The following is a 19166-nucleotide window of genomic DNA, read 5'->3' as shown; positions in this document are numbered from 1 at the left end:
CATCATGACGGCTGGGAAGGTGGATGAAGGGTGCAGCAGAAATAGGCCCCCAGTTGCCACTGGATCCTGACCCAGATCTGTCAAGTACCGTGTGGTAGCTGTCTGTGCACCAGTCTCCCCATGTTAAACAAAGTCACGCACAGGCATTCTCCATAAAGGGAATCCACCCTAACATCCCGGATTAAGTCCTATGGCCAACGGCAAGTGGCGACGGGGAAGGACTGTGAGATCTGGGAGACCCTAGTCATGAGCCGGCACGTGAGGCAGTGGGTGCTAGATTCGGTCGCTAGGCTCTTGGAACGAGGTAGAAAGGAGCCCTTCGGAAGCTGCACCCACGACTGAGCAGCCCTCTTTAGGATCCACTCTGCTCACCCCACTCCACCCCGCGAAAGGGTAGAGAAGGTGCTCTAAAAATAGCGTCAAACCTCCTGACTGGATTACCATGTCCAGATGGATCACCACATGCGGTCAGAAACACAGAAATATGAACTTTGGAGCCTGGAATGTGCGCATGCTGCACACTGATGGATAGTGCAACCAGTGACAGACCAGAGAGGAGAACCGCAATCATCACTAAAGAACTGAAGAGATGCCGGATTGACATAGCTGCTCTTTCTGAAACCCAATAGGCAGATGAAGGACAACTGAAGGAGGAGAAGGGTGGCTACATTTTATTCCAGAAAGGAAAAGTTGCTGATGAGCCCAGAATCTATGGCGTTGGATTTGCCATCAGGAACCAGATCATCAGCCACCTATCTGAACTTCCTGTGGGGATCATTGAACGTCTCATGACCATCCATCTGGTGCTTGCCAACAACCACTTGGCAACAGCTGTGAGTCCATATGCCCTTACTTTAGACTCTGAAGAGGACGTAAAAAAGACCTTCGAAACAGCCCAGGCTTGGGTCCTGGGTTGTTCTGGTGCTGTCTGGACACTGCTTGGCATCCTCCTCATCATATTCTTCATATAATTCCATTATAATTCTGTTATCCTCTTTCAGTGTTGTATTCGGTAAATTGTGTAAACACAACATCCATCGCATGTTGTCCGTCTTGGGAGAGAGATCCCTCCTCTGATGCTCTCCCTGAGGTTTCTTCCTATTTTTTCTCCCTGTTAAAGGTTTTTTTTAAGGAGTCTCATCCATTGCACGTTGTCCGTCTTGGGAGAGAGATCCCTCCTCTGATGCTCTCCCTGAGGTTTCTCCCTATTTTTTCTCCGTGTTAAAGGTTTTTTTTTAAGGAGTCTTTCCTTATCCGATGCGAGGATCTAAGGACAGGCTGCATGAGTTGCTGTAGAGCCCCTTGAGGTAAATTTGTAATTTGTGACATTTGGCTATACAAATAATATTGACTTGAATTGACCTTCTACGACTGCTTAGACGAGACACTGTCAAGAACCCCCAAGGATGGGGGCAGCCAGGGGGTGTGGTGGTCTATTCCGTTGCCTACCAACATGGGGATTGGCATCTTGAATCCCCGTATTACTTCTGGCTTGGTCAGGCGTCCCTACAGAAACAATTGGCCGTGTCTGCTGGTGGGAAGCTGGATGTGGGTATGTGTCCTGGTCGCTGCACTAGCACCTCCTCTGGTCGGTCGGGGCGTCTGTTTGGGGGGGGGCCCTCCCACATACTACGTCCTGCTGGCGAAACTACTTACTGTCAGGTTAATAGAAGCGGCTGGCGACTCCCGATGTATCGGAGGAGGCATGTGGTAGTCTGTAGCCCTCCATGGATCGGCACAGGGGGTGGAGCAGCGATCGGGACGGCTCGGAAGAGTGGGGTAATTGGCTGGATACAATCGGGGAGGGGGGGGGGAATAAAAAAAAATCCCCAAGGATAAGATTATTCTCCTAGGAGACTTCAATACCAGGGTCAGCCGGGATCAACACCTCTGAAAGGGCACTATGGGAAAGGAAGGCATTGGGAACATCAACTCCAGTGGAGTTCTGCTTCTTAGCAAATGTGGTCAGTACGACCTCACCATCACTAACACTCTGTTTTGCCAGAATAACAAATTTAAGACATCTTGGAGACACCCCCACTGCGAGTGGCATTAGTGGCACCTCTTTGACTGTGTCATTGTACGAAACAGGGACTGCCATAACGTGAACATCACGAGGGCCATGGTTGATTCAGATGACTCCGGGACAGATCATCACCTCATCCGCTCCACGATGTCTGTCAAACTGAAGGGGAAGAGGAGGGTTCAAAGGAAGTAGATCCGGCCAAGACTGAACCTTTAAAGCCTGAATGAAACTGCCGCCCATCAGTGCCTTCAGGCCTCTCTTGGGGAAACCCTCCAACAGGAATATCCCGATGACATTGAGAAGCACTGGGCCTTGCTCAAATCCACCATCCTCGACTCCTGCAAACCTACCCTTGGGTACAAGTCCAGTAAACATCAGGACTGGTTTGATGAGAATGACACAAAGATAGAACAGCTCATCTTCAAGAAAAGGAAAGCCTTTTGTGCCTGGCAAAATGATGTAACCTGCAAGGCTAAAAGAGTGTCTCAGTCCAGAGCCAAGGCAGATGTCCAGAGATGGTTTAGGGAGCTTAAGAACTCTTGGTGGACAGAAAAGGCTCTGGAAATCCAGTGACTGGTAGACTTGGGCGACATCAGTAGCTTTTTCAGCACTACTAAGGCCGTTTATGGTCCAAGCCATCATAATTTAAACACCCTGCACTCAAAGGATGGGCATAAGCTGCTGAAGGACAATGAGTCCATTAATGCCTGATGGAAGGAACACTTCCAGGAACCCCTCAACCACAAAAGCACAGCTGAACCAGACATTGCCAGCCACATTCCCCAGAGTCCCATCAGAGAAGACATTGGGGAACCTCTCACCATGACAGAGGTTCAGGATGCCATCAGGAGCAACAAAGCCGCTGGTTCAGATCAGATCCCAATTGAGAGCTTAAAGGAAGGTGGACCAGAGCTCCTGTACCACGGCCACGCTCTCCTCCTCAAGGGCTGGGGGGAAAAGAACTTCCCTCAGAGCTCAGTGATGCTCTGAAAGTGGCCATATTCAAGGAAGGGGACAAGGTGGATTTTGGAGATGACAGGGGCATCTCATTCCTGTTAACAACAGGCAAAGTCCTCTCTTGTGTCCTCTCAAACTGACTGCTACCACTGGCTGTGGAAGTACTCCCAGAATCTCAGTATGGCTTCCGGTCATCCAGAGGTACAGCAGACATGATATTTACAGCACGCCAACTCCAGGAAAAATGCTGTTAACAAAGGCAGCCTTTGTACATGGCTTTCATAGACCTGACGAAGGCCTTTGATTTAGTAGACCACCAGGCTCTGTTGAGCATGCCATCAAGATATGGCTACCCTGACAAATACATCAGAGTATTGAGGCTTGTAAATGATGGCATGTCAGTCACAGTGCTCGGCAACAGCACCTGTGCTTCAGAGCCCTTCACTGTGGAAACGGGGGTCAAACCAGGGATGCATCACCGCACCCACCCTGTTTGCCATCTTTATTGGGGATCCCAATCCTATACACAACTGACAGGTGGTTCTTCGACCTTAATAGGTTCAAGGCCAAGAGCAAAGTCTGCAGCACCACCATCATTGAACTTCAGTATGCAGATGACAACACCATCGCAGTGCACACTGCAGAAGACCTCCAGGACATTCTGAATGCCTTTGACAAGGCACACAGAACCCTGGGTCTAGCATTAAACATCAAGAAGGCCCAAGTTCTATATCAATCTCCGTCTACCCAGCCCACCATAAAAGTTGATCACTTCCCCTACCTCAGCAGCCTTCTTTCCTCAAAAGCTGACAGCAACTCTGAGGTCAACCATCACCTGAGTTGTGCCAGTAGTGCTTATGCCAGACTCAGGAAAAGTCTTTGAAGACCGAAACCTAAAGGCCCAAACAAAATTCCTTGTCTACAGAGCTGTTGTTCTCCCCACCCTGCTGTATGGAGCAGGATCATTAACCACCTACAGCAGACACATGAGAGCCATTGAACAATACCACCAAAGATCCTTACAAAAGATCCTGAGGATCAGCTGGAAGGACAGACACACCAACATCAGCATTCTGGAAGAAGGTAACATGACTAGCATCACCACCACAATAGTGCAGCACCAAATCTGATGGACAGGCCATGCCATCGCATGTCCAACACACATCTCCCCAAACAGATCCTGTACTCCCAGCTGAAGGAAGGTCAGCGAGCTCCCAGCAGGCAAAAGAAATGCTTCAAGGACAATATAAAGACCAGTCTGAAGAAACTTAACATCACGTCGAGCAACTGGGTATACATTGCACTGGATAGGCGCTCCTGGAAGAAACCTGCGCAGGAAGGAGCTGCACGTCATGAAATGGAACTTCACTGTGCCGCAGAGGAAAAGCAACAGCACTGCAAGGTCAGAGAGAAAAAGGCTCAGCCACCGCCACCAATTTCCCCTGTCCACACCACACCTGAGTATGTGGATCACAGATCAGCCTCTACAGCCATTTGAAGACCCACAAGTAGACAACCCAGTGGAGAGTGACCACTGATGATGATGATGGTGGTGTGTGTGTGTGTGTGTGTGTGTGTGTGTGTGTGTGTGTGTGTGTGTTGTGCCTGGATGTGTGACTTGTGTTTGCATGCAGCAGTAAGTCTGGATTCAGGAAAGCATCTGCAGTTGCGTCATCTCTTACTGTAACTGACTTTATATCCCATATTCACTGGGGACAAAGAGCCTCATTTAATGTTACAATCCTGAAGATTTACATGGAAACAAATGTCCTTTTCTGGTACTTTCTGTCACTTAACACAATATCTACTGTAGTCATCCCCGGATTAACATAGTGTGGTTTCCTAGGGTGACCACACTTGAGGTTCCCCCCTCCTCCCACTTTACACATAAAAAAGGGACATTTATTAAAGGTATCAGTGTTTCCCATATAATTTTCTTAAGCAGCGGTGTTGTGCGCACTGTATGTTCATGAGCATGCGACGCTAGCCTGGATTCACGCGTGTCACAATAGCTTGAAATTTCAGCGTTTTTTCACGGGTTTGGGTGCACGTATTTGGTGGAGGGTTTGGGGGCCCCCCCCCCAAAAGATTTTTACAGTTTTAAAACAAAAAAGTATGCAATTTCACATCATTTTGGACCATTATTATTATCATTACCACCATATCTGTGTTCAGAAAGTTGGAAAAGCCAGAGCAGATAATAAGTAAACAACACCCGAAAAGCTTAAAGACAAAAGAAGTCCACTGGGGACCAACTACCTACTACCATTAGCAGTAAAAAAGCTGGGCGAAATCAGTTAGTTTTGATGCTCTCCCCATTGATTTTACATTCATTCGGCATAGGTGGCGCCCAAAACAGCTTGGGTGCTGCTCTTAAACATTTTAATGGCAGGGAAAACCCTGCTACCCCCCTTCCCTTTTATTAATTAACTGACACAGTCGGTGCGTTTACATGCACTGTGAAGTCGAGCTACGGTTGTAGCTCGATCAGGCCATGTAATTGGACTACTGTCCTTGTCCCAGTATACAAGAACCGGGGAAGAATCGATTTATTGACGGAAGTATGTCCAACTCCGGTACGGTAGGTGGCGATATGCCCCCTTTCAGCTGGTTGCTATTGGACCGCGGGAACAATGGATCATGCTCGGAACGCCTAGGCCAGTTCGGGGTCCATTGAAGCGTATACATGCCAGAGTAAATCCATCCCCAACCGCATCATCTAGGTGTGTTAGTCCGACTTTGAGAAATTCGATTCAGTACGATTTCAGTCAGACTAACACGTTTGCATGTATTTTAAAAGTCCAGTTTTAGTTGGACTAACGCAATAAATCAACCTTTTCTAACATCATGTGAACGTACTGACTGTGGCCTATACTGTACATTTACTGCTGGACTGATGACTTTCTGCTAGCCTTTTCCTTTCCTATGCTCGCATTCACGTCGCTTTTCTGCCGCTCACGCTCTCACAGGCACTACGCACACACGTGACGCACTGCCCTACTCCTTAATACAGAAAATATGGCACACATCTTAAAAGTCTAGGCGTTGTCTTGATCATGTGGTGCCCCCTGGCTCTCGCCCGATGCCATATATGGAGAATCCGGCCCAGACTGTAGCAGGATGTGATGTGGATGGTTGGTGTCTGGTAGGACCTGGCCAGGAAAAATGACAGGGTGCACAGTGTTTTCCATCTTCGTCATAGCAACCGGATGAGGAAGAAGAAGGCAGGTAGTGTTGAGTGTGAAGAAGAAGTGAAGTTGTTGTGTCTAACCAGCAGATATGACGGAGCAAGCTGGCAGAAGACCTTCGCCAACACATAGTACTACATCGATAAGTAAAAGGTGTTTTTCACTGATTCGTTTCCACCAGAGAATCCGAGTCACAGCATCAAGGACGCGGAGAACCAGGGCTCCTGATTCATTACACAAGTAGGTTTTTATAAGAAAACCATGTTCGTTCACAAAAAAAAAAAAGCCAAGCTGAGTAAGATGAAGGGCAAAAGCATTAGACAATGGAGAGAGACACCATGTCGTTGCTCCACAATGAAGCAGTGTCAGTGTACGGCAAAAAGGAATTGCTTTTCTGGTCTGGGGTCTCCGTATTTCAGAGGTATTGAATGACAAACTCCCGGGGTGGGTTATTATTTTTACTTTTTTATTTTTTTAGATAAAAATGAAAGGAACTTCACAGATAAAATTTGGTTTCCTTCTTTCAGGATTGTAATCCAGGTTTGCATGAAGGGCAGACTGAGCGTTAGCGGTTAGCTTCCGCTGATGCTAACGTGTCCGCTAGCTGGCCGGTCTCGCTGGAGTAGATTTAAACAATACGATGATGAATGACGATGATGATGAATGAGATGCTTGATTTATTTTGCTATTTATGGACATACGTCTGTCCGTCTGTCTGCCTGTCTGTCTGCCTGTCTGTCTGTCTGCCTGCCTGTCTGCCTGCCTGTCTGCCTGTCTGTCTGTCTGTCTGTCTGTCTGTCTGCCTGTCTGTCTGCCTGCCTGTCTGTCTGCCTGTCTGTCTGTCTGCCTGCCTGTCTGTCTGCCTGCCTGCCTGCCTGTCTGTCTGTCTGCCTGCCTGTCTGTCTGTCTGTCTGTCTGTCAAGGTGTAAGGCCTGTTTCCATGAGTTTTTTTTATCTGTTTATTGGGTTGTGCAAATTTTTTCAAATAATACAAACAAACAATCAAGCATATGCATCCCCTCCCTCCTGCCCCCCCCCCCTCCCTCCCGCCCTTCCATCCCCAGAGCAGAGATAAACAGGGAAAAAATGTAGTACTGGTGACAGTCATAACAAAGACAGAATTTCATGCAGTCACGCCGTTACAACAGGGCTCCTGCAGTCCATGCACGGACCCCTAGAGAAAAAGGAAAGGGGGGGGGGGACAACAACGCTGTGTGTGCATGTGTGTGCATGTATGCAGAATATTCTGTCTAACCTTCTGTGGCTTTAGCTGTCCCCATCCCCTGGAGCAACTGTTAAGGTCTTTACATCGTCCGGAAGAGGTGGCCGTGTTTTTTCAGTTTGTCACTGAACCTTTCAGGGTAATCAGGTACTGAACCTTTCAGGTAATCTTGCCTGACTTGATGTAGGACAACAAACACGTCTTCGGTCCGTCTACTGTGGGTAGCTGGCGACGCACGCTTCCATTTCGGCAGTGTTAGACGTCTAGCTAGAAGAGAGGTGAAAAACCCAACTCTATTGAGATGCAGGGAGGTGTGGGTCCCGGTACAGGGGGGATGCCAAACAGCGCTGTAAGAGGATCGGGGGGAACAACGTCCACACCGAATATCCACGTATCCTTCCACGAGTTGTTAATAGTGTGACAGTCGGGCAGGAAAGTTTGAAAATGGTTCAATACAATTATCATAAAAATCCTCCCTCACATTCTCTCTCTCTCTCTCTCTCTCACAGAGATGTAGTGTTTGTGTGTTGATGTGATTGGCAGACCATCATGCACCTCTTCCTGCTGCTGATACTCCATGTGACAGCAGCCAATGGACAGATAGACCCCGGTACACACACACACACACTGCACTCACATCCCTGAAGACCAACAGCATGAACAAAACCAACAGGAGTGTCTTACTTATGTAGATGTCTTTTTAAATAATGGTGTGTGTGTGTGTGTTTTTGTTTTTTTTTACGTAGCACACTGTCGCTATGCCCTTGGCATGGAAGATGGCCGAATACAAGATGATGACATCACAGCATCCAGCCAATGGTACGAGACCACAGGCCCACAGTACGCCAGGTCAGTACCAAACTACGCCATTAAAAAAACACAACACCCCCCTTTTCCACGACATGGTACCGGCTCGACTCGCTTCCGTGTCGTTTTCCATTACCGTAACAGTACCCCCCCTCACTGTAGCTGGTCGTCATAGCAATGCCTGGTTTTCCTATTTCAAAATGTACTTTTAAGATTCGACCGCTTCGGCATTTAAAAATGGCGGGCGATCTCTCATGTGCGCATTGAAGACGCGGTGACGCATTTCTCTGACCAATCAGAGGTCTGCGTTGATTTTGGTACCTGCTCCAGTTTTTTGTTTTTTTTTTAAACCCGACAAAGGTGGTACCAGAAAAGTGGTAACAGTTACCAAAGTGCCGGTACTTTCCAGTAATGGAAAACGAGAAAAGAGCGAGTCGAGCCAAGCCGGGACCATGATTACCATCATTCAGGTAAGCAAGAACCGTGGTAGTAGGAGTAGTAGTGCTATAGTTGGTGTGGTAGTTAAACAGTCTTTGTCTTGTGTGTGTGTGTTCAGGTTGAACCGGGAGGAGGGAGAAGGTGCCTGGTGTCCTGAAGGACAACTTGAGCCTTCGGACAACCAGTATCTACAGGTTAGCATCTCTTGTCCCCTCCGATATCCTCACACCACCCACTTCAGTTCATTTTAGTCCTCTTCTGGTGCCAGTTGAGTTAAGACTTCCGCGGTCCACGTGGGGCTATAGCGGTCCTGCTGTCTTGTAACGCCGTTGATTTCCTGTATTACTACCTTTTGCCACAAGAGGGGGGTTATTCTCAATCTGCTTCGTGTTTTGTGGCTGCAAACGCACACCGAGAAAAACTAAGAGGACCGGTCGATTATTTCAAAGATATTATTAAACTGAAGTTCACGAATGGAAACACATTGGCTGAAAATCATTTATTAGGCATTTATTTATTGATTTCACATCATTTCAGTTGCAAACATACCTCGGAACTGGGACATTTTCATTCATTCATTCGTTCATCTTCAGCCGCTTCTCCGGGGTCAGGTCATAGTGGTAGCAGGCTAAGTAGGGCACTCCAGATGTCCCTCTCCCCAGCAACGTCCTCCAGCTCCTCCTGGGGAACCCCAAGGCGTTCCCAGGCCAGATTGGACATGTAGTCCCTCCAGCGAGTTCTGGGTCTACCCCGGGATCTCCTCCCAGTTGGCCGTGCCTGGAAAACCTCCAAAGGAAGGCGCCCAGGAGGCATCCTAATCAGATGCCCGAACCACCTCAACTGGCTCCTTTCAACGCAAAGGAGCAGCGGCAATACTCCGAGCTCCCTCCGGGTGTCCGAGCTCCTCACCCTACCTCTAAGGCTGAGCCCAGACACCCTACGGAGGAAACTCATCTCAGCCGCTTGTATCCGCGATCTCACCCTTTCGGTCACTACCGATGAGTTGTTGCCTCAAGCGAAGGGACATTTTCAGCTGACAGATATGGAGTATGCAACATGTGGCCGGGCATCATCATACTGAAACATTAGTTTATGGTGGTGGATGAATGAGACAAAATGGACCTCAGGAGCTCATCTCGGTAACTCTCTGAATTCAAATTACCTTTAAAAATTGCACCCGTGCTCTTTGTCCCTATGATATGCCTGGTCATACCGAAACCCCTCCACCTCCATGGGCCAGTCTTTCAACAACCTTGGCATCAGTAAACTGCTCATCCTGATGGCACAATACACACCACCTTCCATCTACAGCTGAAACCGCGTTCACTGCCTAAGAGGATCCTTCCCCAGGCAACGGATGAAATGACATGAAATATATGAAATTTGTGCTATTGGAGACAGGCATGGGTGCAAGTCCATGAATACTGGGATGGCATCCGGCACTTTACCCGCGCCCCCGTCCATAGGGTTAGTGGTTGGTCAGGGAGGGCATCCGACGTAAAACTTTGCCAAATCGTTATGCGGATTGACAAGACCGCCGTCGGTGCTGTGCCCTCACCGGGTACCGACGGAAACTATCAAATCTGCTGTGGCGACCCCTAGGGAACAGGGAACAAGCTGACAGAAGAAGAACAAGACGTATGCGGATTGACAAGACCATACCGGATCGGTCGAGGCCTGGGTTAACAACGGCCGCCATTGGTACTGTGCCCTCACAGGGTACCGATGGAAACGGTAAAACCCGCTGTGGCGACCCCTGAGAAACGGGGAAGAAGCCGAAAGAAGAAGATATGAAGTTTGTATGAAGAATGTGACAGTTAAGCTCACAGAAGAAAAATCTGGGGTCGTTCACTTCAACTCGTGAATAATGGGAGTGAAAGCGAGTGTTGCGTTTACATTTTTGCTAAGTGTAGTTTGCGACTGTCTGGTTGCCTCCCAAGTGTTCTCCCAGTAAACAATCCTTAGAGGCCCGCTCAGTTTCAAACAGCTTGAAGATGTTTGCCATTATATTTAGAAACATCCCTGTCCACGTGAGACTAATCAAGACTGTAAAGTCATAATTTGATCAGAGCATCTCACGGCAGGACAGTGAGGACTCCTCTCCTCTTTTTCCTTTTTTTTTTTGGGGGATTTTTCTTCCCGGTTGTATCTGACCAATTACCCCACTCTTCCGAGCCGTCCCGGTCGCTGCTCCACCCCCTCTGCCGATCCGGGGAGGGCTGCAGACTACCACATGCCTCCTCCGATACACGTGGAGTCGCCAGCCGCTTCTTTTCACCCGACAGTGAGGAGTTTCACCAGGGGGACGTAGCACGTGGGAGGATCACGCTATTCCCCCCAGTCCCCCCCCCCAAACAGGCGCCCCGCCCAACCAGAAGAGCAGAAATTGTGCTCCTTTGGGACCCAATTTCTGTCCGTCTATACGTATCAATGAATGGATAAATACAATAAATGGGTTTGTGTTGTAGATATGTGTTAATGAATGGATAGATATAACGAATGTTTATACTATAGATAATTACTCGTGAATAGATAAAAATGAGTGATTTATGTTGAAGAGAGTATTGATAACTAGATAGGCATGATAAATGGGTGGTACTAGAAAAGATTTATATTGAAGACGGCTGTATCGACGACTAGATGTAATGAATAGATTTATATTGTAGATAGTTTATTAGTGAATAGATAAATGTCTCGGTGTGTCTCTCAGGTGGACTTGGGCCGGCTGACCTTCCTGACCGTGGTGGGGACTCAGGGTCGCTACGCCCGCCGCAACGGGAACGAGTTTGCCCGCGCCTACCGCCTCAACTACAGCCGAGACGGCGAGCTATGGCGGTCGTGGAGGAACAGACTGGGAAACAGGGTGAGTCCCTTCCATCTGCCTGGGGGGGGGCAACAGAGGCAGGAAAGCACTAAGCGGGGCAGAAAGAATGGTTGAAAAACGAGAGAGGAAATCTGTGACAGAGAGATAGAACGAAGGTTAGGAGAGATAAAGACGTCGCTGGAGGAAAGAATGACAGGAAGAGGAGAGAAAGAGAGATGACTAATGTTTGGGGGGGAGCGGTTGTTTGTGCTTTAGTGTAAACTGTTTCTGGTCATTCGTACTGATGTCACAGGACGTGATCTTAATGAGAACTTCCTGTTGGCTCTGGAAGGTCTCTGGTGGCTCCGTCAACACAATGAGAACACATTTTCACCGGGCACATTTACCCACGTGGCTTTGGTTTGACTTCCCACCTGGTGCAGCCACGGCTCTGTGGGTTTGTCGATTTAAAACGACATTGGACAGAACCGCTGAACCCGTCGGTGGTTTTTCCAAACTGTTAGTACAACTGAAGTGCGGAGCTCTTCGCTGTATCAGTTTGCAGGGCTTTACTGATGAAATTTGGAGGGTTTTAACTTTGATCTGGAATTTTCATCTGTGATTGACAATGACTGTGTTTACATGATGCTAGAAAAAGTCGATTTACTGTGTTAGTCCGACTAAAACTGGACTTTTGAATACATGTAAACGTGTTAATCCGACTGAAGCCGTACTAAGTCGAATTTCTCGAAGTCGGACTAACACACCTAGATAATGCGGTTGGGGATGGATTTACTCTGGCATGTATACGCTTCAGTCGGCCCAGAACTGGCCTAGGCGTTCTGCACATGATCCATAGTTCCCGCGGTGGTCTTTCACCCAATAGCAACCAGCTGAAAGGGGGCATATCGCCACCTACCGTATCGGGGACGGACATACTTCCGTCAATAAAGCGATTCTCCCGGTTCTTGTATACTGGGACAACGACAGTAGTCCAATTACATGGCCTAAGGGAGCTGTAACCGTAGCTCGACTTAACTGTGCGTGTAAAGGCGGTCACTGTTTCACATAGCGGACATGAAGACTTTACATTTCAGTAAACTAAGCTTTAAAACACCAGTTTTAGTGAGCCAGATGAGAAACAAGATGACAGTTTATCTGGCAGTAAAAACGGATTTTGTTGTCACGTAATCCCCCCTCCACTCCCCCCCCCCCTAATTGTAATTGGCCAATTACCCCACTCTTCTGAGCCGTCCCGGTGTCACTGCTCCACCCCCCCCCCTGCTGATCCGGGCAAAGCTGCAGACTACCGCATACCGATACATGTGGAGTCGCCAGCCGATTCTTTTCACCTGACAGGAGTTTCACCAGGGGGACATAGCGCATGGGAGGATCACACTATCCCCCCCCCCCCCGAACAGGCGCCCTGACCGATCAGAGGAGGCGCTAGTACATTGACCAGGACACATACCCACATCCGGATTCCCACCTGCAGACACGGCCAGTTGTGTCTGTAGGGACGCCTGACAAAGCCGGGGGTAACACGGGGATTCGAAGCGGCGATCTCCGTGTTGGTAGGCAACGGAATAGACCGCCAGACTACCCGGACACCTGTCATGTCTTTTCTAGTCCTGGGAAATATGGAAAACATTATCATGATAATCTAAGGGACTTTTACACATAATTGCTACTCCTAGTCGCCATCCTAAAACAAGCTCTCGTAGTCTCGGCGCCGGTTCTGAAGTTCAGTTCTGTGATGCTTTTAATTCATCATCCTTTAATCCCTCTATATCCCCTCTCAATCCAAATGCACTGTTAAATTCATTCAATGATCGGCGCCTATCCCTCCTCGATCAAATCACACCGTTTAAAACTAGGAAACAAAAATCCAAGCACCTTCCCTGGCTGAACCATCACACCTGTGGCGGAGCCAGAGCGGGGGGGGGGGTCATGGGGGCGGTCGCCCCAGGGCCCACAAGGTCGGGGGGGCCCCGTTTGGAGCTCTGTTGCCGAGTTTACGAGCGTCCGTGAACGCACCGGGTCTCGGGACTCCGACACATTCAGTGACACACTCGTAAAGTCGGCTAATGATAAAAAATACAGTGCAGTACGGGGCCCCTATACATGGATATTAACGGCCCCTATAAAGGCTATAGCCTTTTTTTACGACTATTCATGAACGCATCGGAGCTGTGATCCAGCTGTGATTGCTCCGCCCCCTTTGTGCTGAGACCCACGCTCTGCCCCTGCATCACGCCCGTGCCCTTAGAAGACTGTAGGAAGGTCAACAAGTCCGAATTAGCACATAACACCCTTAAAAACCAAATGTTAATTTACCAGAAGGCGGTTAAGGGTGCGAGATCAGCGTACTTCTCTGAATTGGTATCTAGAAATAACCATAATCCTAAAGTTCCCTTTAGGGTGATTGATTGTTATTAATGGTCCCTTCACTTCTTTGTTTGAACCTGATGTTGCGCCGTCTGAAAAATGTCTCGCTCATTTTGTAAATAAGGTGGAGAATATCAGGTCCCAAATCCAGCCTGGCTCTTGCATTCGTTCTATTCCCCGTGTTAAGATGACGTCTGTCTCCGTCTTATGATGACAGCGTTTACATGCACAGTTAAGTCGAGCTGCGGTTATGGCTCCACTAGGCCATGTAATTGGACTACTGTTGTCCCAGTGTACAAGAACTGGGGGAGAATCGATTTATTGACGGAAGTATATGTCCGACCCCGGTACGGTAGGTGGCGATATGCCCCCTTTCACCTGGTTGCTATTGGACCTTCTTCCGGTTGACCTAATAATAGTAATAATAGATCAATCTTATAGAGCGCTTTTCTAACACTCAAAGTCGCTTTACCGTATCGGGGTGAAACAAGACAACAGATAAACATAGCACAAACACACAGGGGTGGATGGGAAGGGGGGGGGCTACGAGAGGGAGAAGCGGCAGCCATACACGACGCCAGCAGTACTCTCCCACTTTAAACAGACACAGAAGGGCAAGAAAAACAGAAAAATAACACCCCTGTAGATGCTGATTTTCTGTAGGGGTTTACTCCCGTGGCCTATTCCTCCCCCGAGTCGTCCACTAGGCAGTGGCACTATTTAACCCACCGCTGGGGGCTGTGACCTATTGCGTCCCATACCAAACAAGCGACAAACATTATTAGAACCCGTGTCCACGCCACGCTCTACGGCTTGGGACAAAGGTCGGCGCCCTAGCAGCGCCTCCGATATGTCGGCGTGTGGGCATGAAACTGGATCGTGGCCACTTGTTTGGTTGTTTTTCTTTGTGTTGTAGTTGGCCTGTTTGAGGCGCTTCCACCAACACGGATTGGCTCGGGGGTCCATCCATGTACTTCAGGATAGCCGACTCCTTCAGCTGACACGACACAACGTTTGTCTCCTCGTCTGTCCAGAAACGTGTGGTTCTCGCTCTAGCGCTCGCCATGTTGACGCTGTTGATCATAGGCGGAAGGGACGGGGGGGGGGACACGACCCCGCCATCCTGGGAAAAATATGATATACCCCCCCCCCACAATATAGCTCTATAAACATAACTGTGATTTCAATAATAATACACAATGAAAGAACTGGGCTGATTATAGACACTTAATAGTACATATTTAAGTTTCAAAAGATCGCGATCCCCCGCCCTTTACATCACAATGGTTTGATCCACTGCCACCACCCCCCACCCCCCCAGTATTACAGTGCGTGTGGGAAATCTGACCGCCTTTCTTTGGTGGCTAACATTAACCTCCGGTCCAGTAAGTAGGTCAAACAAATGATATGCTAGACATTTCTTTACTTCTACCACTCAATAAAACACATTTATAAATGTGACCAGTCTTCATTTTCGCTGCATTAAAGTTACGGGTCACTCTTTACGTTAGCTAGTGGCTAACCGATCTTTGCTAGCTAACTCAGCTAAGTTACAGTAGCATCAACCAGCGTTTGTGGCTGTTTGAATCGGAGAGAAACTAGCAATACAGTTATGGTTCCTCAGTATACATTTAACATATTACAACGTGGGCTATGTGCTGCAGCGCTACTTTTGGTGTCCCCCTCAGGAATTGCGCTTGAGAACATTTCATGTGATGCGATTGTCCCCTCCAAAGTTGGTATCAGATTTTCGCCCCTGCTGTTGACACTACGCTGTTCGACTTCCGGGTGAAAGACCGCCGCGGAGCTGTGGGTCCTGTGCAGAACGCCGAGGCCAGCTCGGGGCCGGTTGTAAACGTTGTGTCCGGATGATCTGACTCAGCCTTCTTCGATACCTCCCAGATGTTCCACACCTCATTTCGGGAGATGTTTTTAGGAGTGCGTGTTTCACACCTTCCTGATGCGTTTTCTCCCCAGGTGGTGGAGGCCAATAACAATGCCTACACCTCCATTATTAAAGACCTCCACCCACCGATCATCACGCGCTACGTACGCCTCATCCCGGTCACCAAACTGTCCACCACTGTCTGCATGAGGGTGGAGCTCTACGGCTGTCCATGGGAGGGTAGGACACACACACACACACACACACATACATATTCTTTTGCTAATATGAGAAGTAGATTTTTTTTGACTGTCAGTGGAAAGGTCATAAGGAGGTCAAAGGTCAGAGCTCCCATGACTCAAAATGAAGACCGATTAGAGTGAGAAGAGGGTGTAAACGTATGTGTGTGTGTGTGTGTGTGTGAGAGAGAGAGAAATGAGAGGGAGGGAGTTGTTTTTGGGTCTGCTGATAAAGGGATTGTTGATTCAGCATTTGTTTTACTTCTCAGAAATGTTTGTTGATGAAAACCCCTCTCGTCCTTTTCTTCTCTCCTTGTCCGTCTCTCGTTTTGTTTTGCCTGTCTCAAACAGTAAATCTCTTTCTCCACTATTATCACAAATTACAAACTCTCTCTGTCTCTTTCTCCCTCCCTCCTCCCTCCCTCCTCCTCTCTCTCTCTCTCTCTCTCTCTCTCTCTCTCTCTCTCTCTCTCTCTCTCTCTCTCTCTCTCTCTCTCTCTCTCTCTCTCTCTCTCTCTCTCTCTCTCTCTCTCTCTCTCTCTCTCTCTCTCTCTCTCTCTCTCTCTCTCTCTCTCTCTCTCTCCCTCTCCCTCTCCCTCTCCCTCTCCCTCTTTCAGATGGTCTGATATCTTACAGTGCTCCAGAGGGGCAGGTCATGATGCCTCCAGGATTTCCCACAGCCAGCCTCAACGACTCCACCTACGACGGCGTGCACGAGCGGAGGCGGGTCCCACACACACACACCCCGACATATTTAGAGGCGCACATCATAGCATTCAGGGGTGTCTGTTGGGTACTAACTAGAGGTATTCATGTGTAACTGTGCTACTCAGCCATGTAAAACACACAGGCATGCACAAATCATGCACACTGGTAGTGATAACCAGAAAAACAGCATCAAAATGTCCCCAGTTCTCCCAGTGCCATTTTGAGTCTTTTCCCCACACACCTCCTGCTCTGACTGACGGCTGTCTCTTCCAATAGGAGGCTGTCTGGTGGGCTTGGCCAGCTGACAGATGGTGTGATTGGCCAGGATGACTTCCTGTTGACACGTCAGTACCACGTATGGCCAGGCTATGACTACCTTGGCTGGAGGAACGACTCACTGGGAACTCTGGAATACGTGGAGCTGGAGTTTGTCTTTGATAGACCAAGGAACTTCACTTCTCTGAAGGCAAGGATGTGATTGTGATGATGATGATAATGGTGGGATAATGTATAGAGAATGTATGAAGGTGGTGGGGTGCAGACCTATAATGCAATTTGTTTCACCTTTCCAGTTTATTTGTCAAATGTGAAAGCAAGGGAATAAGCTGAAAGAAGAAGATGAGAGCAAGTTTACACTCGGTCTCATAATGACTGCGTTTACATACACAGTTGAGTCAAGCTACGGTTATAGCTCGATTAGGCCACATAATTGGACGACTGCTGTTGTCCCAGTATACAAGAAGTGGGAGAGAATCGATTTATTGACGGAAGCAGGTCCGACCCCGGTACAGTAGGTGGCAATATGCTCCCTTTTAGCTGGTTGCTATTGGACCTTCTTCCAGTTGACCTATTGCGTCACTTACCAAACCAGTGACAAACAAGTTAGCAAGCGGGTTCCATGTCGAGCGGGGAAAACGTGGACGACTTTACAACGCTTTACTTTTGGTACAAATGAGATGCACGCTATCCCTGGTTCTTACGGTGACGTCTGAAGGATGACGACAACGCCGTATGCTCTGGAGTCTTCCGACCACGCGACTTCTGCTATGCTCCACTTTGTGCCCCCTTTGCTACCACGGGCTTCTCGTAGATGTTGGATGCGGGTCAGGGAGCAAAGACTCCTTTAGCTGACACCACATAAAGTTTGTCTCCTAGGCTTTCCGGAAATACGTGGTTCTCGCTCTAGCACTCGCCATGTTGATGCTGCGCTGTTTTTCTTCACGACGACTGACGTGAGTGCTACAAGGCGGCGGTCCCTGAGGCGGGTTACCTTGGCTTGCTTGGTAACTGGGATGATGGTGGCCTTTTTGGAGCATGTGGGGACTACAGACTGTTCGGGGGTTGTCCAACCTTGGGGGTCATCCCAGTACTCTGTGTGGCGTTTGCATGTTCTCCCCGTGTCTGCGGTGGGGCTTTCTCCGGGTGCTCCAGTTTCCCCTACCATCAGAAAGACCATGCATGTTAGGGTCAATGCTCTTGTCTGTGCCCCTGACCGAGGCGTGGCGAGACGAACTGGGGGTTGGTCCCCGGGCGCTGCACGGCAGCTGCCCACTGCTCCTAGCTACACAGCTAGGATGGGTTAAATGCAGAGCGTGTTTTCCCTGCGGGATCATTAAAGTATATCAAAATCAAAAAAAAAATATATAGGAATCTAAGCTATTGGTGTGGAGTCGGCAAAATGGCAGCCGTACTATTTGGCGCCATCTCGGTCTTTGGATACAGGATGGATTTCTGGTAAATGTAGTTATTACTGGTTAGCTTATAGTCAATAATGTGACTGTACATTTATTACTATTACAGTTATTATGGTAAGTTTACAGTTATTACTGATTAGTGTATGATTTCTGGTTAGTGCAGTTATTACTGGTTGATTTACAGGTATTACCGTGAGTGTACACTTATTACTGTGTACAGTTACTACTGTGTACAGTTACTACTGGTAAGTTACTGGTTAGTTTGTCGGAGTTACAGGTTGATGTACAGTCATCCCTGTTTAGTGCTACGTGTTTGCCTTGGTTATTTACCAGCCCCTTTCATAAAACACTGAAGGGGTCTGATCAGGACAGGGAGGGGAGTAAGAGGAGAAGAGGAGAACTGGTGTTTTCTTGAAAGACAGGCGGGAAGCCAGCAAAAAGAGGAGAAAGCATGAAGTCCATCTAGAATAACCTGACACTGAACCAACACGCTCTCGTCCCCTCGCTCTGCAGGTTCACTGCAACAACATGTTCTCCAAAGGCGTTAAGATCTTCTCCTCGGTCTCCTGTTGGTTCAAGCCCCGCCTCATCGCGGGCTGGGAGGCGGAGCCGGTGGACTTCAGCACGGTGCTGGACGACAGGAACCGAGCCGGTGGACTTCAGCACGGTGCTGGACGACAGGAACCCCCAGTGCGCGGTACGTCACCGTGCCGTTGAACCGCCGCACCGCCAAAGCCCTGCGTTGCCGCTTCCGCTTCGCCGACGTCTGGATGATGTTCAGCGAGATCTCCTTTCAGTCCGGTATGGACAC

The 19166-nt window shown here is 48.7% G+C and overlaps 1 protein-coding gene across 1 annotated transcript in view; it reads left to right on the top strand.

Moving 5' to 3' along the window:
* The window catches only part of ddr2l (discoidin domain receptor family, member 2, like), a 52697-nt gene that overhangs the window by 13177 nt on the left and 20354 nt on the right, over positions 1–19166 (top strand). The window contains exons 2-11 of the mRNA XM_056280544.1: positions 6258–6411; positions 7903–8003; positions 8140–8242; positions 8757–8832; positions 11349–11501; positions 15807–15954; positions 16571–16676; positions 16938–17127; positions 18869–19001; positions 19043–19156. Of these exons, the coding sequence (XP_056136519.1) occupies positions 7943–8003; positions 8140–8242; positions 8757–8832; positions 11349–11501; positions 15807–15954; positions 16571–16676; positions 16938–17127; positions 18869–19001; positions 19043–19156 (1084 nt within the window). The 5' untranslated portion in view covers positions 6258–6411; positions 7903–7942. The remainder of the gene's footprint in view (positions 1–6257; positions 6412–7902; positions 8004–8139; positions 8243–8756; positions 8833–11348; positions 11502–15806; positions 15955–16570; positions 16677–16937; positions 17128–18868; positions 19002–19042; positions 19157–19166) is intronic.

Source organism: Lampris incognitus, chromosome 1 (genome assembly GCF_029633865.1).
Source record: "Lampris incognitus isolate fLamInc1 chromosome 1, fLamInc1.hap2, whole genome shotgun sequence".
In the NCBI taxonomy this organism is placed as follows: Eukaryota; Metazoa; Chordata; class Actinopteri; order Lampriformes; family Lampridae; genus Lampris; species Lampris incognitus.
This window is presented reverse-complemented; position numbering and strand designations above follow the sequence as displayed.